This window comes from Notolepis coatsorum, assembly GCF_963971535.1.
Source record: "Notolepis coatsorum genome assembly, chromosome: 19".
NCBI classification, from domain to species: Eukaryota; Metazoa; Chordata; class Actinopteri; order Aulopiformes; family Paralepididae; genus Notolepis; species Notolepis coatsorum.
In genome coordinates this window covers 52,374,459-52,397,444 of record NC_140183.1, presented here as the reverse complement: position 1 = coordinate 52,397,444, position 22,986 = coordinate 52,374,459, and the positions used below count along the sequence as shown (strand labels likewise).

General features: G+C 45.6%; 1 protein-coding gene across 2 annotated transcripts in view; it reads left to right on the top strand.

The window, feature by feature from the left end:
- Nucleotides 1-22,700, top strand: part of stk40 (serine/threonine kinase 40) — a 38,809-nt gene extending 16,109 nt beyond the window's left edge. For both annotated transcript variants that reach the window (XM_084336999.1, XM_084336998.1), the window contains exons 7-11: nt 9,191-9,306; nt 14,743-14,887; nt 16,974-17,093; nt 17,501-17,585; nt 17,874-22,700. In XM_084336999.1, the coding sequence (XP_084193125.1) occupies nt 9,191-9,306; nt 14,743-14,887; nt 16,974-17,093; nt 17,501-17,585; nt 17,874-18,092 (685 nt within the window). In that variant the 3' untranslated portion in view covers nt 18,093-22,700. The remainder of the gene's footprint in view (nt 1-9,190; nt 9,307-14,742; nt 14,888-16,973; nt 17,094-17,500; nt 17,586-17,873) is intronic.
- Nucleotides 22,701-22,986: the final 286 nt, after the last annotated feature.

The window sequence follows — 22,986 nt, the reverse complement described above, 5'->3', positions numbered from 1 at the left end:
ATAAAAAAAAAATTATATAAATTATACTTTTTTTTTTTTTCAGATACTGTTATACTGTTTTTTAGTAATAACTAGAACGTATAGTATTTATTCAACAACAGGTGATTGTATAGATTTGTATTAGTATCATTAATCAATGAGTATGGGCTGCAGCACTGCAGATATACCCTACTCCAATGATCCACACGGACATTAAACGGTGTTGCACTCGCTACTCAGTGGCTCTGCAGATATACCCTATTCAGTCTGTAAGCTAGTGGCAGATAGAACGTTCATGTTGTGGTTTTTGATGCAAAATAAATATTCAACATTCTCTTTTGAAACTCCGCCTCAGACTCTTATCCTTTGGCACTTGCTGTACTTTGCTTGCAGGTCTGCAGCCATTATTGCTGGATTATGTGAATAGCACCAACTTTAGACACGGTAACGTTATCAAGCTAAGCTAACTGACCTAGCGCGTCTTCCCGCATTGATAACGTTAGTAATAGTCAGCTAACGCTAGTCCGTAGCTACTTAACTTAAATACAATTCACCGTGGGTGCATTATTGTTGATAGACGGTCACGGACAGTGTTAGGTCCTGGAGAAAGGACAGGCGATCATCTGATTTGATGTAACGTTAAAAGCGGATGTTGTTCCAACTAGCTATCTTTCCAGCTAATGCTATCATAACACCAGCCAAACACAGCCCGATTCCCGTCCGAGCTCCCCGTCACACCGCACTGTCGGGGACAATGGAATTTAAGAAAGTGTATCTGCTGTTAAAATGACACAGCATCACACTTTAAAACATGTTCATTTTATAATCCTCACTCTCCGCAGGACTCGGCAGGAGATAAATTACATCATGGGATCGGAGGCTAGAATTTACGTGTACTCGCAGATACCGATACCAGCGTTTTAGGCAGTATCGGCGGCATTTCCGATACCAGTATCGGTATCGGAACAACTCTAATTGAAACGAATACATTTTAATCATTTTCGCAATCACGCTCGCTCGCGTCGCTCCCTGTCAGGAACCGGTGTTATGGACACGACAATAGTAATAACATTCTGCAATGTTAAATAACGTTTATCCATTCAACTAGCGGTACTAGGTAGCAATGCTATGGTCGATCCCATTGCCGTTAGCATGTAAGCTAACAACAGCGTCTTATAACTACTACTATTGTCGTTTCCATAAGTTCCCTGGCAGAATACTTGAGGACAAAGGTATACAAAGAGGAGAGAACCATTTTGACACGACAATAGTAGTAGTTTTAAGGTGTTTGAGCTTGTAACGTTGTACATATTGTGTATACAGCGTGAGTAGCTAACGTACGCTCATAGTGAGGGGGGTGTACTAGCGTAGGTCAGCGGCCAATCAGAGCGCAAAACGGGAACCCAGAAACGTGGATGCGTTGTAAAAAGGCTACACGCGAACCGTTTGGGTAAAGCATAGACGCGTTCAGGTCACTAGAAAGTCTCCTTGCATATTGGTCCAGTTAAAAATGCATACAAAGTGTAATTTACCATGTGCTGATTTCTGACGAGGTCTAATATCCACAGGGAGGATGTGGAAGGAGAATGAGTGGATAGCCCCCTGCATGCAAAAAGAAATAGCTCTGTTGTATGAGGATCGTCTCCTTATCAACTTCAAATGTGAAAGGAGAATTGAAGATGAGGAGAATTGCACAGCAGTGCCGCTATGAGAACTTCCATGGGGTTAATTAGTGTGATGCCCCTCTATAAAGAAAAAGCACTTCACATTGTAAATTGTGTGCTCTACTGCATTCATTTGTGTGTGGATTTGGCGATGTAGGCGTGGTCTACGTGTTTATTTTGCATATTGAGTGACGAAACGAAATCCAATCACAAGTGGTCAAGACGCTCATGGAGAGACACGCCAGGTGTGAAGTGAACTGAAATCCGCCTCGACTGGATCTAGACGTGATATGGATATATCTGGATACAAAGTGCAGGTCTGAACAGGGCCTCCCTCTCTCTCTCTCTCTCTCTCTCTCTCTCTCATGGGGTGAGAGTCCGGGGCCCCCACCAGCAGCGGTGGTGGTGAAACAGGAGTGTGTTTTGGAGAGGAGAGGAGAGGAGAGGAGAGGAGAGTGGCGGGGAGCGGAACACTCAGTCCCAGCTGGAGACAAAGGAGAGGCCTGCCAAAGGCCCCATAGCTCAGGGCTGACTCACACTGCCATGCACCACACACACACACACACACACACACACACACACACACACACACACACACACATTTACCCTCTCCCTTTTCTCTTGACCTTTTTGTTTCCCCCTTTCAATCCCTGTTTTCTCTTCTGTCTTTCTTGCCTCTCCTCTTTCTCTTTGGCGTCTTGGGCTGTTTTTCATCTCCATTGCCTGCTTTGCACGTCTCCTCTCCCGCCCTAGAGGTGCATGAATGTACAGTTGTATGGAGGAAGACCTCTCCTCTCATCCCACTCATCATCATCATCATCATGCAGGGAAACGCAGCATCAACAAGCAGCCCTGCAGTTCAGACGATGATGCTTGTTTCCTCTTTTCCTCTTGTTGCTGCGCTGCTGCTGCTGCTGCTGCTGCTGCTGCTGCTGCTGCTGCTGTGAAGCAGGATGTTATAGAAGGGGCCTCCAGGGCTCAACATGTTGAACTGGATCCGTTTATATAAGGCCAAGACTAGAGAGGCAGCTGCAGTGCTCTGATGGACACACACACACACACACACACACACACACACACACACACACACAGAGGTCACACCTCTGTGCTAATAGGGCTCGGTTGTCACAAAGCTCCAGTTTACAGTTATCAGCAGGCCTGTGTGGAAGATTAGCTCACACCTTTATGCTCTTACTGCTCAACCCCACCTCCTCCTCCTGGCTCTACTCCATCCAGCAGAGCACACAGCTCAACCCCACCTCCTCCTCCAGGCTCTACTCCATCCAGCAGAGCACACAGCTCAACCCCGGCTCCTCCCAGGCTCTACTCCATCCAGCAGAGCACACAGCTCAACCCCGGCTCCTCCTGGCTCTACTCCATCCAGCAGAGCACACAGCTCAACCCCACCTCCTCCTCCAGGCTCTACTCCATCCAGCAGTGCACACAGCTCAACCCCACCTCCTCCTCCTGGCTCTACTCCATCCAGCAGAGCACACAGCTCAACCCCACCTCCTCCTCCAGGCTCTACTCCATCCAGCAGAGCACACAGCTCAACCCCGGCTCCTCCTGGCTCTACTCCATCCAGCAGAGCACACAGCTCAACCCCACCTCCTCCTCCAGGCTCTACTCCATCCAGCAGTGCACACAGCTCAACCCCACCTCCTCCTCCTGGCTCTACTCCATCCAGCAGAGCACACAGCTCAACCCCACCTCCTCCTCCAGGCTCTACTCCATCCAGCAGAGCACACAGCTCAACCCCACCTCCTCCTCCAGGCTCTACTCCATCCAGCAGAGCACACAGCTCAACCCCGGCTCCTCCTGGCTCTACTCCATCCAGCAGAGCACACAGCTCAACCCCACCTCCTCCTCCTGGCTCTATTCCATCCAGCAGAGCACACAGCTCAACCCCACCTCCTCCTCCAGGCTCTACTCCATCCAGCAGAGCACACAGCTCAACCCCACCTCCTCCCCAGGCTCTACTCCATCCAGCAGAGCACACAGCTCAACCCCACCTCCTCCCCAGGCTCTACTCCATCCAGCAGTGCACACAGCTCAACCCCACCTCCTCCCCAGGCTCTACTCCATCCAGCAGAGCACACAGCTCAACCCCACCTCCTCCTCCAGGCTCTACTCCATCCAGCAGAGCACACAGCTCAACCCCGGCTCCTCCTCCTGGCTCTATTCCATCCAGCAGAGCACACAGCTCAACCCCACCTCCTCCCCAGGCTCTACTCCATCCAGCAGTGCACACAGCTCAACCCCACCTCCTCCCCAGGCTCTACTCCATCCAGCAGAGCACACAGCTCAACCCCACCTCCTCCTCCAGGCTCTACTCCATCCAGCAGAGCACACAGCTCAACCCCGGCTCCTCCTCCTGGCTCTACTCCATCCAGCAGAGCACACAGCTCAACCCCACCTCCTCCTCCAGGCTCTACTCCATCCAGCAGAGCACACAGCTCAACCCCGGCTCCTCCTCCTGGCTCTATTCCATCCAGCAGAGCACACAGCTCAACCCCACCTCCTCCTCCTGGCTCTACTCCATCCAGCAGAGCACACAGCTCAACCCCACCTCCTCCCCAGGCTCTACTCCATCCAGCAGAGCACACAGCTCCGCTTGCCATTTGCCGTGGCTCTACAGTGTTTGTGATATCCCTGGCAGAAGGGGCTCAGGGCCTTTTTGTTTAGCCTTTTTCTAAATGCCACGAGAACCAGCCAACCTTCTTTCATTAATCAATGTAAGCTGCATTGTTTTAACCATTGTTCAGAGATGATCTCCCATTTCATTATCTCAGTTTCTTTTGTTTTGTTTAATCCAAGTTGACATTTCTCTACTCGGGACAAGCTGTAGCATGTAATTCCTCCCTCGCTCCCCCCGTACAACAAGTACAAGTTCAACCGCACCAGTGACCCTTTGATGAAACATTTCTTTTTAAAGGGATGTATTTTTGGGAAGGACTGTTTCCCGGCCTCTGTGCGGAGGATGCCCCGCGTTCGACCTCCTTTCTCATCAGCAGTGTTATTTTGAGCAGGGGATTGAGGGGAAAAGGAGGAGTTTGAGCCACGGAGGTGGGGGGGGGGGGGGTTGTTTAGGTTTCTGGTTTCCTGTCTGCCCGGGTCACACGACCAGGAAGCGGAGATGCTGCGGTCTCCCAGAGTCCTCGGGGGACCCTTGCCTCACGAGGCAAACACGCAGCCTCTTTCACCCAATCTCCGCTGCAGGAATAGCAGCCTGGGTCGTGATGCGGGGCAGACAAAAGAACAGGCCCCTCCATGAAGGAGGCCTTTATGTTCCCTTGAAGTGCCGCCTCACTCTGGGCCTCTCTCGGTGCTCATCACGAGGCCGTTGTGTGGCTGCCGAGGCTCGGATCACGACGTGGCTCCGGTGCCCGGACGGAACATGCGATCGCTTTGTAAATGGGATACTTGGGCATTAGGAATGTTCTAGGGTAATGGTGGTGATTAGGACATTTGATTTGAGTGTTGTTTTTTTCTCAGCTGAATTGTCCCGGGTCCTATAAAGAGAGCAGTGAGTGGACGATGTGAAAGTGAGAGAATAGAGGAAGCTATTGACCTCAGACTCTCCAGAAAGAGGATGTGGCTGAGGACAGCGTGATTCTGAGTCAGACGCTTTGACTACTGTAGATTACAGGTGTTATCTTTATTTGCATTTCTGTTTTCTCTCTCTCCCTTCTATTATATCATGCACTTGTAGCCTGGGAGTGTCCAGTCCAGCCATGTCCAGACGAAAATGATTTAGATGTTTTTCGTTTTCATAAAAAAAAAAAAAGGGTTTCTGTAAAAACAAAATCCTCAAAGGAAATTAGTGCATGCCACAAATTTACAAAAGTAGGCGAGTGGGGTTACTTGGTCCAAGAAGAGGGTCTCGTGTATTACTGGGTTAGGACATTTACTGTACATGATTGGAGGGGGTTGTGTTAGGACATTTACAGGGGCCAGTTTCGAATTGTAGGTGCTCATTGAGAGTGGTTTTAAAAGTGGGTAAGTGATTCACATTCCTTTACAGCTGTAGGTAGGGAGTTCCACATTGATGTGGCATAATTGCGAAACGTGTTTAGTCCCTTGTTTGAGCCGAATCTTGGTTTAACATGATTTGTGGAGCTCCCTCTGGTGTCGTGGTATTCACTGACCTTTGGGAAGTATTTTGACATGTACAAAGGTGCATGCATACGATCAAATACTTTGACTGGTACGACCGAAATCGGTTTCTTCTGGACATGGCCTTAAAGGTGGTAATTCTGGAGAAAGATTTACTGGCCCTCTCGCTCCCACGGCCCCCTTTCCCCCCCATCTCCCCTCCCCCTGTCCTGTTGCTGATTGGCTGGAATAGTGTTGTTACTTTGTTTAGCTGCATTTGGACTGCAGGAACCTTCCCCCGGAACTAAGGATTTGTTCAGGAACTCTCCAAAAGCCCCTGCTCTGGGGGTGGGACTTCTCCCAAGGCCAGGAACTTTGGCCGCTGGTGCTTGTGGCGCTGGACATTCTGAGTGATCGAGTACTTGCAGCATTTAATTTTAACTGACAGTTCCAAAAATCTGCAGCAGAATTAAGCTCAATTGTTAATTGAGCTATGCATTAACCCCCCCCCCCCCCCAGCGAATAACTTTTGTTATATCAATATTGTGCTGTCAGAACAGTCCTAACTTTGTAGCTTAAGTATTTAATGAGACATGTCATCTGCTTTCAACCAGGAAATGCAAAGTGATTTGTTTTTTTCAGCAAATCTTTGTTACAATTAGGTTGTAAGAACGTTATTAGTAGGCAATTCGGGCGTGCCTTGTTTGGAAATGGTCATGTCATCTGTACTCTTGAGTTACCAGTGCATTGAGCGGTCTGGCGAGGACCAACAATGGCGTCATATACTTTTTCTAACAGGATGTGAGTGACTGTTCACCCTTCTCATTGGTTGAAAATGGCCTTCATGTTTGTACATCGCCATCTGTTGCTTTGGCATTGTACTACATGTACATTACATCAGTGTTAAACCACTGTGAGCGGCCCGGAGTGGATTGGAGCGGAGGAGAACTCTCTCTCCGGACGTCGCGCCGACTCATTTTAAAACCCACTCCTCGCTCACGTCAAAACCGCCCGCTCCACGCCGCTCACGCGCCGCGCCGCTCACGCGCACTGATGAGGAGAGGGGTGAATGAGGAGAGAGGGCAGTAACATCTCCAGCACACCTCATTCTGTGAAAAAAAACACAAAGCTGAGTATTAGCTAAGCATAGACAGATAATAATAATAGTTCATTTATGGAGCATCTTTCATACATAAAATGCAGCTCAAAGTGGATTTTATTGACAACAAACATAACAACTTTGACAGATCAACATTTGTGTTTGCCTTGTCAGGGATAAAAACGAAAAGTCCAGGACTTATTTACTGTTTACATCGTTGTCCCTGTTGTTACTGTTTTCAAGTGGCACTATGGCATCTGAAGTGCATCGAGCATTCTTAGTGCATGTAGTAGTAGTAGTATTCATGTTATTAGTATTCTGTTGTCTGTTAGCCAGTTCTTTATACTATCAATGGTGGTCACTACATTACATCTATAACTGTCCTTGTTGGTCATCATTTCCACTGTTATGCACCTGGCTTGCGGTAACGTTGCTGACGTTACGATGCAGAAAGCTATACAGAAGGCTCATGCTATGATGCAGAAAGCTAACCTTATGATACAGAAGGCTCACGTTATGATGCAGAAAGCTAACCTTATGATGCAGAAATATCTGCGGTATCGTTACATGTTGGCAGCTAACGTTAGCTAGCTGCTAACGTTAGCTAACTGGGCTGGATATACGAGAGCTAGTTCGCAGTCAAAGTAAAACGTTAGCAAACTAATAGTTTGGTCTACGTTTCTAATACATGCCGTCAAATATTATGTCTTTATGAATTGACCTTACCTTTGAGCAAACATAAGTGTCCTTGGTAATGGTCTTCACATTCAGTATTTGTGTATGTGTATCGCTTGCATTTCTCGTTTTCGTTTGGGCTTCGGGAAAGGTATGAAATATACTCCTCCATCCAGTCTTTCAGGGTACCTGGTGTCCGAATTACAGGTACCCCACGCACAGCGTTTCACCATCGGATATTAGGTAGATAATAACATATAAACTGAACTCTTACACAGTGGTTTTGATCACAGCCGTCTGGTTTGATGCAGCCCACAAATGGCTTTTCTGGTGTTGACCGCATAATTTGCCTAATCTTCGGATATTTTCGCCAACAGTGGGCCAAAGGAACTTTAAAGTTCAGTCAACTTCAGTGCAATGCAGTTCCTGCCAAATTAAGAGTTCCTGGTGGTTTCGGTGCAAATGCAGCTTTTAGTTTCCCATATATAGAGCCGGGCTGGATTTCTTTTCAGTGCACACACAGAATGGACAGCTAGCCGACCGTGAGGATATAGCTGAATTCGACAAACAAAGTGTAATGGATTAGAATCGCTGACTGCACCTTAAGAGTTGTGCATGAATGCGCAATTGCGCATGTATTTTATTTTCATATTTAGCTTTGCATACCCGTTCGTCAGCCCAGCACCACGCAGGCTGAGTCATCCAGATAATTATCCCAAGCCACATGTTGACTCGCATGTTTGTCAAACTGTGGCTTTTTTTCTTTTTTAATTTTCTCTTTCTCATAGAACGGGGAGGGGGATGGATGGTCCCCTTGGTTAAAATCCTGTACGCCCCCCCCCCCCCCCCCACCATCACCACACACACGCACTGTTTACCTTTGATGAGTCAGGCAAACATTTGATAGGCCCACAGCGTTTCCACAGAAACCAAATGAATCGGATGCCCCTGGTAACCGTGGTGGAGCTCCTCCAGACCTCGTAGCGCCAGTGTGTCTGGAGCGCTCCCCGTCAGGATATCACAGGCATGACGTGGTTTAGGATGAGGAGCGCGATAAGTCTCTCCAGGGCGTACATCTGGCTGCTTCTAGGACATGCAGCCCGTCTCGTCACGGCCCTGTGGACAACAAGGTATTTGCATCAAGCAGGCCGACCTTGAGTGTTCCACCTCACAGTCATTTCCCTGGCAACTCTGGGTGCAAGGCTAATATATTTGAGGCTAATATATTTGAGGCTAAGTTACCAGTAGGAGATGGGGTTACAGAGTGTCAGGGGGGACCAAATTGAATGCAGACTATTTTTCAACCGCTGTTATTCCCCAAATTTTCACAGGACAAAAAGTTATAACACGATATAAATGGTAAATGGACTGCATTTATATAGCGCTTTTATCCAAAGCACATCACAATTTATGCCTCTCAAACACCGACTCACCGAGAGCAGTTGGGGTGTAAGTGTCTTGCTCAAGGACACTTTGACACGTTGCTGGGAGGAGCCGCAATTTAACAGATCAGCGACCTCTCCATTTGCCCTCTTTGCATTGACTGCGTGTCACATTCTAAGCATATCTCTGCAGTGATGATGATACTATGACTGTACTTTCCTTGTAGACAAAGTAGATGGAGCCGTTCATTGGACTAACCTGTTTGGTGTGTGTGTGTGTGTGTGTGTGTGTTTAGGACTCACCGGATCACCATTACCAACTTCTGCCTGGGAAAACACCTGGTGAGTGAGGACGATCTGCTGAAGGACCAGAGAGGAAGTCCCGCCTACATCAGCCCCGACGTACTGAGCGGTGAGAGACTTATTTGTTGTCACTTTCAGGAACAACAGTTACACATGACACAAATGTACCGTGTGTCTTAACACAACGCGGTATGGAGACCTCTCTGTACATTGAGCTGACCCTCCTCGAGTTATAATCACTGAAGAGAAACTACCACCATCGGTCATGTTCAGCCTGCATTGTACCGACGGGTGTAAAAAGTACCCAGAAATTATACTTAAGTGAAAGTATGGGTACCGTCTCAAAATCGTACTCGAGTAAAAGTCAGAGTATCTGGCTAAAAACACACTTGAGTAAAAAGTTAAAATGTTTTTTACTTTTAAATGTACTTAAAGTAAAACGTAAAAGTAAAAACTTTTTGGACTGTATTCTTCTGATAGCAGGTGTTAAATCAAAGATCCCCGCTTTCTAGTCTTGCACAAGGACCAATCAGAATGGGTAATGGTGGGTTCATTTTTGTTATGGAAAATGTTAAAGGACAAAAGATGAGCCGCTTGTTAAAATCATTCTGAGTCGTTATTAAAAATAGAAAACATAGTTTATTTCATCTGTGGCCACAAATGAAAGATTTACAACCCAAGACAACATGTGTTCACACACGAGTCTGATCAGCAAAGTCACAAAGAGCTCTGGTCAGACGTACATTAATACACACTTGCAAGACGTAACATTATACATCAGATATGATGATGAATAGTAAATAAAAATGGTTCTCAGTAGGGGAAGTAATAACACCAGCTTGCTTTGGCTGGCTGGGAAGATAACCTTGCTAGAAGAGGAAAAGATTTAGGTAAAAAGTCATCCTCTCCGAGTCCTTAAAGGAACAGTCAGATGTGAGGCGGCTACGTGGCGTAGTGGGCAAGGCGCTCGCCACGAATGACGGAGACGCTGGGCTTGCCTGTTCGAGCCCAGCGCTCCACATTGCTTTCAGTTTAGCTGGTCGTTCATACTAATACACATTGGCAGTATTAGGGGGTGGGAAACTGATGGGTGGGGATCGGGCGTTGTGGACAGCGACTCCTACAGGTCGGTTGGTGCGCCTGCGCAGTAGAATCAGGAAGTGTCGGGGGCAGCGTGAGCCTCCCACGCGTTACTCCTCGCCACTGAGAGATGGAGCTGCGCAGGTGAAAAGATGCGACTGCTGTTACCTCAAGTACCGGAGGGGACTTGTGCTATGTATGACTTAGTCCACATTGCAGCCGGCTTGTGGGAGGCAAGAAACAGCATTCATGACAGGGGAGGGTTGAATTGGATGATACGAAATTGGGATGGGAGAAAAATATAGAAAAATGGGAGAAAAAGTGGATAAAAAAAAAAGGAACAGTCTGATGTATAGATAACATTCCCATCACATTTTCCATTGATGGGGATTTTATTGGCTGTTTTTAAATAAAGAGCGGCTGCAGGATTAATAACGTTAACGTTAGTACGGCCAGAGAAACAAATATACTAATTCAAATAGTTGGACCTGCGAGATTTGTACTTTGTAGGTCTGCATTTTAAATGTAAGGAGTAAGGAGTAAAAAGTGTGTTTTTTCCCCCTCTGAAATGTAATTGAGTAAAAGTACAAGTATACAAACCTAATAATACTCGAGTAAAGTACAAATCCCCAAAAACAGTACTTGAGTAATTGTACTTCACCCTGTGTACCGATGAGCCCTGTGTATCAGTATGAAAGTAAGTTAAAGGGGCCATGCTTTTGTCCTTTTCAATTAGTTAATATAAGTCTTTAAGGTCCCCTAAACATGTTTCATCAGTTTCCTGCATTAGCAGCCTCTCTGTTTCAGTCCTGTTCTCAATGGGGCGTTTCTGTGCCTATAACGAGCGAGCCGTCCATGCGTCATCTAGCTGCACTGTCAAACACAATTCAGATCTATCTTTCAGACTAAACAGTGCCGATCAAATATGACTCAAGATCCAGCAATAACATAACAATCTTACCATTGGAAATACATATTTTAGGTTCTACTTTAGGTAGAAAAGATCATTCTTGAGCGAGCCGCCAGCTTGTACATGCACCTTTTGATCAAGATATCTTCACATGCACACAAGGTTTTAGTAACTACGGCAATTGTGGCTGCAATTCTGACATAATGGCTCGTTTCAAGAGGGAGGGGTCACAGCAGAACTGCAGAAAAGGCACAATGCAATGCACATCATTTAACTTGTTCTAAGTGTTGAAACAACCCCCTCATTCTGCAAAAAACTATTTTCACAATGGGTCCCGTTTAAGTTATAATTTTATTCAACTCAAATTTTTAACCATTCCAACTGTATTAAGAGCAATGGGCAGCCACACCTAGTGCTATGCCCTGGGAATCAACTCCAGCTTGTACAGTACTGTACATTGATCAAGGGCACCGGCAGGAGTTTACCTCGCAGACAATGTTCTGCTTTGAGGTAAACGGGAATCAGCCGGCACTATTTGTTTACCTTCCAAACAGAGGAGCACTATTCGTGGAAATGGCACGTCGGGTGCTCACTGTGTTTACTGTAAAGCCTGTGATGATGAGCTCCTGGTCTGTGTTCCCCCACAATGCCGAGCTGAAGCAGGCAGGCAGGCAGCTCCTATTGGAAGAGTGACCCTGGTTAATCTGGGTCCAGCTGGGCTGCTGGGAGACATTCAAGAGCATTGCGTAATGTTTGGCAGCCGCTCCTGTGTTTGATTTTCCGGTTATTAGGCAACAGAATCAGGACTGTGTCGCAATCTTGGAAGATTGTCGAAGGCTAGAAATAGCCTTTCACCCCCCCTCCCCCCTGCCTTTGTCAAGTTTTCTCAGCATGATGATGCATTTTGTCATGATTTTGGGGAAGTTTCATACCAGGCATATATTGGTTTCCCTTTGTGTGAAATGGCCTTTTGAGGAAATGGCCTTTTGAGGAAATTGGATTTTAATGTTGAGTGTCACAGCGTGGGGTTTGTGTCACAAATGGCCCTATCTCAAACTCTGGCCTCTTTCCCTGGTCCTCCAAGCTGTCAACAAAGCTAGATTGAGGCGGTCAGGTGGCGTAGCGAAGATTGCGTTCGTCACCAACGCTGGGTTCGCGTGTTCGAATCCAGCTCCCGGCGTTGTCCACACTAAGCTGGCTGTTCACACTAATACAATTGGCAGTATTAGGGGGTGGGGAAAGCTGGCCGGTGGGTCCTGGGCGTTGTGGACAGCGACCCCTACAGTTTGGTCGGGGCGCCTGCTCAGCGAGGGTAGGATCTGGAGAGAGGTAGTGCAGCCTCCCACACGTTACACTCTCCCAGTGAGAATCTGCGCGGCCAGGCTGGCTGCCGGCTGGCTGCACATGCGTCGGAGGAAAGCATGTGACAGTCTCCGGCCTCTCGGACCAACAGTAGGGGAAAGTGCGCAACAACCAGGAAGGGGGTTGGAAATTGGCATAACGACTAACAGTGGGATGGGAGAAAAAAAAATCTGAAAAAAGGAGGGGGGAAAAGATAATAAAAAAAAACAAAGCTAGATTGGATCAAGATAAGAGGGCGATGTTTTGAGATGTATACGTCAAATCGAGACACGCGGCTGAAAGCCACGCCGGGGCAGCGGGAGGTCGGGACACGCGCTCCCTACGTTCCAGCCGCTCCGAGCGTCACTTTTCCCGGAGCCTCGGCCCAATTGAGGAGGAGGAGGACGACGACGATGATGGGAACAAACGGAGACACGAAAGCGATTCTCCTGGAACAACCCTCCATAAAGAGTGCAGAAGGAAGCCGGGCGTGTAGATCAGCATAACGTGACAGGCACACAATGAAACAGAGCCTCGGTGACTCACACACCGATGACTCACTGAAGGGAAACTACTCCCATCCCCCGTCCCTGTGTGTGTGTATAATTGCTTGCTGCTGCTGCCGCCTGCCTGGCTGGCCGTAACAACACTGCCTATGGTCATGTACAGCCATCATCACAGCTCCACCCTCACCAGCTCCAGCTTACTCACCTCTCCACCATAAAGGCACCAGCCTGACGGGCTCATATAAACCACCCCTGGCCATGATGCCAAAAAGCTCCCGCGGGCGAAGATAAACGGCAATTAGATGTTTGTTCTAGTGCTGTCAGGCGATAAAAAAAAATGTATCTAATTAATTACAGGATTTGTAATTAATTAATCTAATTAATCGCATTTTAATCGCATAACCATTTTATGCTTGATATTCTATATTATATAATCATATTTCAAATTGCATGTGTCCGGATGGCAGAATTCAGTACTGTATCTACAAAACCTTCTGTTTAATCATCTTCCATCTATTAATTTGCTTAGATTTTTCAGGTCTGGTCAATTTGAGCATAGTGTTATTCACAGTCAAAGATACAAAATTTTTTTTATTGATATTCTATTACAATTTACTCAAGCCTAGTAACAGACGCTGTATTTCTGACACTGGGAATACATTCCCTGAGATCCATAGATGTCCCTAGAATCAGATACCAAGAACATGCAAATGGACCATATAAAAAAAAAGTCTGTAATGTGTATTCTACGTTCTTATGGAATGAATGAGATAAAAAAAAAAAAAAAGTTGTAATTAATTTTGAGTTAATTTTCATAACGCGATAATTTGCTGTGTAATTAATTAATCTAATTAACGCGATAAACTGACAGCCCTAGTTTGTTCATATTAGTTTGCTCAACAAAACACACTTTTCAAATGCAAGTGTCTGGGCTTTACATCAACGTGTTTCATATTGGTTAGGGGTGTAACGGTACACCACGGTTCGGTACGTACCTCGGTTTTGAAGTCACGGTTTGGTACAGGTTTTCAGTACAGTGGGGAAAGTTTGGCTTTCCATGTTCCACTCAGGGGTGATGTAGTATTGTGCAGTAACTAATTGTACTTGTAGGGCTGTCAACGAATATACTATATTGAAATCAATAATCTACCTGTAAAAAAAAAAAAAAAATTATATTAGATTGTGAAAAAAAACAGCCCGGTCGTTAGTGGGCGGTCGTTAGTGGTTAACATACCGTTGTATTTTTTCGGTACACAGCCGTACTGAACCTAAGGTCCAGTACTGAAACGGTTCGGTACGGATACGTGTACCTTTACACCCCTAATATTGGTACATCCCTAGTTAACTTCATGTTCAATGAAATCATGCAACGGAAATGAAAAAACATTGTATTGTCGTTCTCCTATCTTCTTTTGCCATGGAAATGGTATTCGTTTTTGTGTAGGTATTGAAAAGCTCTTTTAAAAGGCATTACATTTGAGTATTGTGCAGATACCCCAGCTGCGGTTTCCTGTGTATGTTGCAATCGAATTACCCCCCCCCCCCCCCACACACACTCTCACAGACACTCAGTGCAAATAATGGGAAGAAGAAACTGGATATCTCACTCAATGTCTGCAAATGTCTCCTGCATGTCGACCTTGGAGATTCACCTTGACGTTGGTTGATCTGACAGTTAAACATGGATCTTCTCTCTCTCTCTCTCCAGGCCGGCCGTACCGTGGAAAGCCCAGTGACATGTGGGCTCTTGGTGTGGTTCTGTTCACCATGTTATATGGCCAGTTTCCCTTTTACGACAGCATACCTCAGGAGCTCTTCCGCAAGATCAAGGCTGCGGAGTACTCCATCCCAGAGTGAGTCCTTGTTTCACATGTAGGGAGATGTGTCACATGTGCTTTTAAAGGCATCAATGTGCTTGATGCAAGAATCGACACTAGACGAGAAGTAAATATGTAAAGACTTTTTCTTTTCAAAAAGAGTTCAGTTTATATTGGTAATGGTTAACATTGGAGTATAACTAAGCCATAGTCTCATTCATGTTGGGTTAACAAAGCTCCAAAAAGCTTGTTTTGTATCTAAAAGTTGTCAAACAAGAATATACAAACCCCCACAATGTGGTAGAAAAAAACTCTGGACTGAGGCTTTAAACAACTAGTTGCTGGTTGATTAACTAGTCAACTTTGTACCATGTACCAACAAAACTACATTTCAACAGCTTTACAATTTACATTAATTTTTATAGATATTTAAACTCCTCAGTCAGGTTGTAGCCTATGTTTCTGACCTACTTAAGCATTACATCACGTCGTTAGACCCCCCTAGACATGGTTTAATTTTCACAAACCATGACTACAAGTGGTGTAATGCTTTTATACAACTGCCACATTCATCCAACCTTATTGCTATACAATAAACACACATTAATTGAAGATTTATTGAAAAAACCATCCGCCAGAAAAAGTAGTTCCCACAACAACAAAGAGAAGTTGCCTCCATGTGGAAGCAGCTCGGAAGTGCATCCAACTGTTCTCAGTAGGACATCCAACAAACTAACACATCCAACTGTAGGCATCCAACAAACTAAGACATCCAACTGTCTTCCACCTAGGCATCCAACAAACTAACACATCCAACTTTTCTTTAGTTTTTTACCTACTTTCTATAGAACTTCATTCTTAGATGCTTCTATAGAAAGCAGGTAAAACAAATTAAAAAACGTTTTCTTTGCCCTATAGGAAAAAAAGTTTTCTTTGCCCTATAATATCTATTTTTTTTGTAAACCTACTTTTTATAGAAGCAGCTGCAGGGAGGTGCGCTGTTTTAAGTGAGCGTGGGTTATTGAATTGATTGATTGATTGCTAATTTTATTACTGTCCGCCTTGTTTCCAACTGGTTAAGTTTAGGCCCTCTTTCGAATTTGGTTAAGGTTAGAGTTTGGAATCAGGGCTGGTGGTCTATCGCCCTGCTCTAAAGACAAACTCTAACCTTAACCAACTTCGAAAGAGGGCCTAAACTTAACCAGTTGGAAACCAGGCGGACAGTAATAAAATTAGCAATCAATCAATCAATTCAATAGGCCATGCTCACTTAAAACAGTGCACCTACCAGCTGCTTCTATTGAAAGTAGGTAAAAAAAATATATATATATTTGCAATTAATCAATCAATCAATTCGCGCGATTTTTATTTTGTTCCACAATGACTCATGATCCATCAATTACATCATCCAACATTGTTTAAAGAACTAAGACATTCGCCGTGACAGACGTTTTTTATTTAGTCGCTATGACGCTATCAACATATCCATTTGTAAAGATTATTGTCCCCATCTTGTTTTTTTGTACAAAGTCGCATGGCGGAGTGATAGTAATTCGGTTGTGGGCGGGTCCTGGGACCAAGAGCGTGGGATTATGACAAATACATACGTGTCAATTGACTGTTCCAGCCAATCAGAATCGAGAAATTTGCATGCCGTTGTATAATACACAATAATATAATGTTTTTTCCTACCCCTGCCTATTCTTAGACTAGTTTGTTAGTATATTACATAACATCAGTGAGGTTAGTAGACTTCAATTCATGCATAGGAGTCTCAATTATATGTACTACAAAGATATCTGAAAGATAGTCTGTGAACTCTTCAGTGTGACAATGTACCGGTACTTATTCTACTAGTATTCTGAGTTAGTGAACACCTCAGTGATGATGTACTTATTCTACTAGTATTCTGAGTTAGTGAACACCTCAGTGATGATGTACTTATTCTACTAGTATTCTGAGTTAGTGAACACCTCAGTGATGTACTTATTCTACTACTGTAGTATTCTGAGTTAATGAAAAACAGTCCCCTCTGCAATCCTCGACTTTGGTCCATATGGTTTTGACTACTGCTGACGAGCCGCAGACGTCTAACCCCTTCCTTCCTGCTCTCTCTGTGCAGGGATGGGCGTGTGTCAGAAAGCACAGTGTGCCTCATCCGTAAGCTGCTGGTGCTGGACCCTCAGCAGAGGTTGACGGCTGGAGAAGTGCTGGAGTCCCTCAGTGCCATCATCGCCTCCTGGTGAGTGCTCCCTCTGCTGGACGTCTTGGGAATCACATATACAGTTATTGTTTTCTATAGCCCCTTAAGCACGTGCACCTGACTCCTGAACTTACCTATACATTAGCATATTACACATAATCAGTGGGGGAAGAAGGATAATTTACAGTAAATAAAAGGAACTTTTGTCTGTAAGGGCCGAAGCTGAAATCGTCAGACAGATTCAAGGAACGGCAAGTTTATGACAATTCCGAACCTGCTACATGACCGTAGTGTAATCTGTACCGATGCAAAGTTTAACTTGACAACAAACTGATACTAAAAAGCCACTTGGACCTTTCTGCAGGAAAAAAAAGATAGAAAAAAACATTACTGATTCTGATCATTTAATGATCAACCTCCTTGCATGTTCTTTGTCTGCATCACAGGCAGTCGGTGTCTTCCCTGAATGGTCCTCTCCAGGTTGTGCCTGATATTGACGACCAAGTGAACCACCCAGAGCACCTACAAGAGGTAAGAGTCAGCATGACACCACCATCACCACCCCCTGCCCCCAGGCCTCTCCTCTAACATGTTAGCTCACTGGGATAATCCTGAGTCGATCAGCCAAGGCTTGCTGGGAAATGCTGCCAAGCGTGACTTTGTAATGGATTAATACAGTGTGTTTGCAAACACCTTGCCACACAATGCGGGAAGTTGTATTACTGTAATTCACTTGTATCCAGAGAAGGAAACGAAGTTGGATTGACCCAAATGTCACAGATATATTCAACAGTATTTCCTTATCTCCCCCCCCCCTAGGCCAAGGTGACGGAGGAGTCCTCACAGTACGAGTTTGAGAACTACATGCGGCAGCAGCTTCTGCTGGCTGAGGAGAAAAACACTATCCACGAGGCCAAGAGCTTCCTTAGCAAGCGCCAGTTCTGCAGCATCCCCCCCGTACGCCGCCTGGGCCATGACGCCCAGCCCGTCAGCCCCTTGGACGCTGCCATCCTGGCCCAGCGCTTCCTCCGGAAGTAGCCCACAACGCCCAGCCCGTCACCCCCTGGACGCTGCCACCCTAGCCCAGCACTTCCCCCGGAAGTAGCCCCTAACCCTGGGCCATGATGCCCAGCCCATCAGCCCCCTGGACACTGCCATCCTGGCCCAGCGCTTCTTCCGGAAGAAGCCCCCTCTGGTCTCTGGCCTCACCCAGGGGGTGAGAGACGCACCAGAGGTGGATGGGGGGGGGGGGGGAATATATGCCACCCCAAAACTGACCTCACCTCCAAGGGGCCTCGGCCCAGCCAGACCCTGGGTAGAGGACCCCCATGTAGGTGGGTATGGGCAGGCTAGGTGGAACAGGCATGGGGCGGGGCATCACCAGAACAGACTGCTAACACAGAACCTCACGCCCCATGCCTGTTCAGAGTGCAGTGGTGAAGGCTTGGTGGAGGAGCTTCAGCAAAGGTTCCCTCCACCCACCGCTGTCTGCTCCGGTCTCACCGGTCATACGCGGGGCTTAGAGAGTGTTAGAGAGACTATTTATATCACCCCTGTGTTTCCTACTCCACTGAGATCTCTCCTCATGTAATCCTCCTCCTCCCATGAGCAATACAGGACCAGAATCATGTAGCACCCCCCCCCCCCCTCCTACCCAACTGGTCGGTGGTATTGCCTCAACGAATACCCCCTCCATTCCCTCGCTCCATCTCATCCCTCTCTCTCCCTCTGTAACCAAAACGATATCTGGACTGGTCCCGTCGGTAACGACGACTTCAGATCTACCTCTCTCTGTCTCTCTTCTGTTTGTGTAGCCCATGTTCACTGAGAAAACAATGGATTGTAAGCGGGTGGGGGGGGGGGGGGGGGGGGTAGGCGGGGGGGGGAAGGTGCTGAGGCCACCATTGACGTTTCTGTCGGTGCGAGAAAAGGTTTGAAACCTTTATTTTTATTTTATAAAAATGTTTGAGTCATCCTCACAATCTGAATAAGCTTTTTTCTTTCATTTTGTTGGGGAGGGGTGGTGCCCCTCCCGTTGATAACTATAATAAGTAGCATTTTCTCCCTCCTCTGTTGACATTGAAGATAATGAATCAAAGTTTGCATACAAACAAGCATCCCTTTGATATCGGCGGAATGCCTCGTCTCTGGCTCCTTCTCGCGCCTCATCCCTGTGGAAATCTTCTTAGAGTCTAGGCAGCTAGTGGCAGGTACCTGGAAGTGCTCCATGCCAAGAACTGAATGAGGCCAAGCATCCTCCTTAAACCAAGGCATGTTGTGTGTCGTCAAGACATCCTTAAAATGCCACTGTAGTTAATAATAGGCACCGTCTGTTTTCTATTGCCAAACATCTTGGAGAGTCTTCTTCCAGGTGATTTGTTAGCCAAGGAACTCACTCGTACCCTCAGCCTCGTTCAGAATCGAGACAGGCTTCCAGGTATTTCAACGTCCCCTCTTCTCTCCTTATTAGTACAGATCATGGTGGGGGACAAGTGTTTTCAGTATGAATGTGAATTATCATGCAGTGCTTGGATTTTGTCTGCAGTATATGTGTGTGTGTGGCAGGGTTTTCGTTAGAAAAAATTGTTGCCGGCCTCAGTGTCCGGTAGATTTCAATCTACCGGTCAAATGAGAGAAATTCCGGTCAGAGTTTATTGAGCTTAAAAACAATTGATAGGCAAAAGAATGACAACAAAACAAAAGAATGACATCATCAAGGCATGTAGATTTATAATATTTTTACTTAAAACTAGGCTACTTTTGCGTATAAAGTCATTATATTCCAAATAAAATAAGTCCAGAGACTCGTGCTGCTGCCGACTTTAAATCAAATAGGTGTCTGTGGGCAGTCGCCCGACATTAATAAACAACAGTCTGTTATAATCACATTTTTATGAGCTAACGAATTCCGTTATATTGGACATTTGTATTAATTATATCAAGCGAAGAACTGAGAAATTTGGCAGAGAGAGACTGCAACATTATCGTGGGTTTGCGTGACGACTCTCTCTCTCTCCACCTCCCAATGACTTATTTGCGAGAGTATGTCGATGCAGAGCAGCAGATTCAGCTGTTATTGGCTCTTTTCTGGGGACCGCACAGCAGCGCCCCCCACCCAACATTGAATTGAAAATGGCTGAATTGGAGTACTGCTGGAGTACTGCATTGTGCTGCTGCTGCTCCGGCTCTGCAGCTTCACAAAAGTTTGCACACCCAGCACTAAGCTCTCGCTGACAACGTCGTTGTCATTATTAGAAGCAACGATGAAACAAATGTAATGATTGTTTCGTTCATCGCATAGGCTATTTAATTTTAGCCTATTTTAATACAATTCAAATAATCAAATTGTGCTTAGACTCAGGGAATTATTTTCACCGGACATTAAGACCGGAGAGATTAAATATGTCGGACTTCAACAGATTTTGCCGGTCAAATACCGGTAATTACCGGCTAACGGAAACGCTGGTGTGTGGTGTGAGTGTGTGTGATTTGGGCCAGAGTGTGTATCGGGCAAAGATGGGGGGATCTGCTGGGCTACAGAGTGGTGTTTAGCCCTGACAGTCCCAGACCTCTCAAGCTATCCTCCAATCTCTTTGTATCTGGCCTGCCTCAGTGGCAGACACTGTGAAAACCAGAGCAGGCTTTGCGAAGAAGGGGGCTTAACGGAGTGGCTAAGCGGTCCTCTCCCATCAGCGATGCCTAGTACAGATCGGAAAATATCAAATAAGGGTTCTCAAGCCCCTTTCTTTAGCTTGTACATGCTTGTATTATCTCTCGCCATATAGGATACTGGAGAGACTAGCTGTTTGGTGGTAAATGATAGCCTACTGTAATACTTCATAGAGAAATCAAAATATAGATTCATTATGTTTTCAGTTTAGTTGGTCGTTCCTTTTGGCTACACGTCTTTACCAAAGGGATTCTCCCAGAACTATTGCAAAGCTACTAACCTGTGAAAATATTTGGCATCTGCACACGGCAGCTTGCCTTTGCTCATTGGTATCTGCATTAGGCTATCTAGACTTCTTCCTATTTATATCCAAGCTGATCGCATGAATAGAGGCTCTAGCCTGTCCAAATGTCCTTTCAATGTACATCCCCTCTTCCTTGTAATTTCATGTATGTTGATTTGTTATTTATTCACTTGTGTAGACCCCCCCCCCCAACATTGGGGGCCATTATTATTACTGACATGAGTTACGCCTTTCCCTAGACTGAAACGCTCCTTTCATTGGAATTTCCCACTACAAGGAGCTTTAGTTTACAGCTAGGATTAATTCATGATCGTGAGACCGGTCACATCTTTTTTGCTATCACAGCTTTAAACAAGAAGTGTTTTGAGTTCCAATAGCTTCCTTTAAAAATATATAATTTTCATCTTTTAGCTGTCGCAGTTTTCCGCCTTTTCAGCTACCTTCATGGGAGATCTGTTGTCTTGTTTCTCTGATCACTTTCTTGTCATTTTCGCCACGGACTCTGGTGAATTTAAGCTACACTAATAACGAGACAGACTCCCTCTGCATAGTTCTATTTTAATAATAACCGCACATTATCTGGATATGGGAGTGATTTTAGCATTTGTATTATTAGACCCGTACAAGGCTGCATTCTCTCTCTGGTCAGTATGTAAATATGTTACCATCATGACTTCGCCAGTCATACTGTATGTAGTGCCACCTGACGGAAGGACGATGCCAACCCCTGTTTCAAGACACCGACAATTGACATGCATCAGAGGCCACATTGGCCGTCAGCCACCGCATTCGGAGGACGTAGGAAACATACCGTTAGCCCTTCTCCCACCTCAATGTGAACCCCATGGGTATAACGCAGTATTGTAGTAGTGTAGGTCATTTTCCATCGGAGACGGTGTTTTGTGACCACCGCAACCATTTGTTGACGCACTGACGTAGAGGTGATCATCTGGCAGATGTCTTCATGCCATCTTTTCCACGAGGCCCAGCGTAATATAGTCCCAACTATTTGATGGTAATCGATAGGATTATTAGCCCCTTGATGTTGATGTAATCTCTGTCCCCCGCATCACAAAGTTTTTCACATTTTTAGCTAGTGGGATTTTGACTACATTTGTTGTTTTTGAAAGAGTTGTATTGGTTGACCGCAGCGTTCTGTGGACTGAAAGCATGGAACTAGTGTGAGGTTAAAGCTCCTTGTAAAAGATGTGATTATTGCATGATTTTGAACTTGCAAGGTGTTGCCACATCTGGAGTCATTGTCTCCCTCTTTGGCTTCTACTGGAAAAACCTGCTGCAAGAAAGATCTCTATCAATTAGATAACTTATACCAATTTAATATTTTGTGTTAATGAAATTTTTTTTGTTAACAATTTCCACCCCGATTCTAAAATGGGGAGATGTTTTGTCTTCAACATGTAATCAATGTATTGGATTCGCTGAGCATTTTCAACTGGAAACTAGATGATGGTGTGATACTAGGATATACAATGTGGTGGTAGATAGATGGAAAACCAATGGGATAATGTGTTGTAAGCTGCTTGGTTGGACATGGGCATCTAAATACAAAAAAACTGGGTAATTGTACAGATGAAAAACACGTTTGTATAAAAGACATATTTTTGTACTTCATCAGATCTCTACATGCATGTCAGCAATAAACTTTGATATGGAAACATTGATTCCTGTTGTGTCTCTTTTTTTTGTCTCATTGAGACCAATATCTCTTTCAAGAATGTCCTTATAGGCAATAGACGTATAAACCGCGGCGTCAGTGGCTCATGAGGTAGAGCAGTTGTCTGGTAATCCAGAGGTTCCCGGTTCGATTGCCACTCCTCCCGGGCAGCGTGTCGAAGTGTTCTTGAGCAAGACACTTAACCCCTAATTGCTCCCGATGAGCAGGTTGGCACCTTGCATGGTTGCCTCCGCCATTGGTGTGAATGGGTAAAATGTTAGGA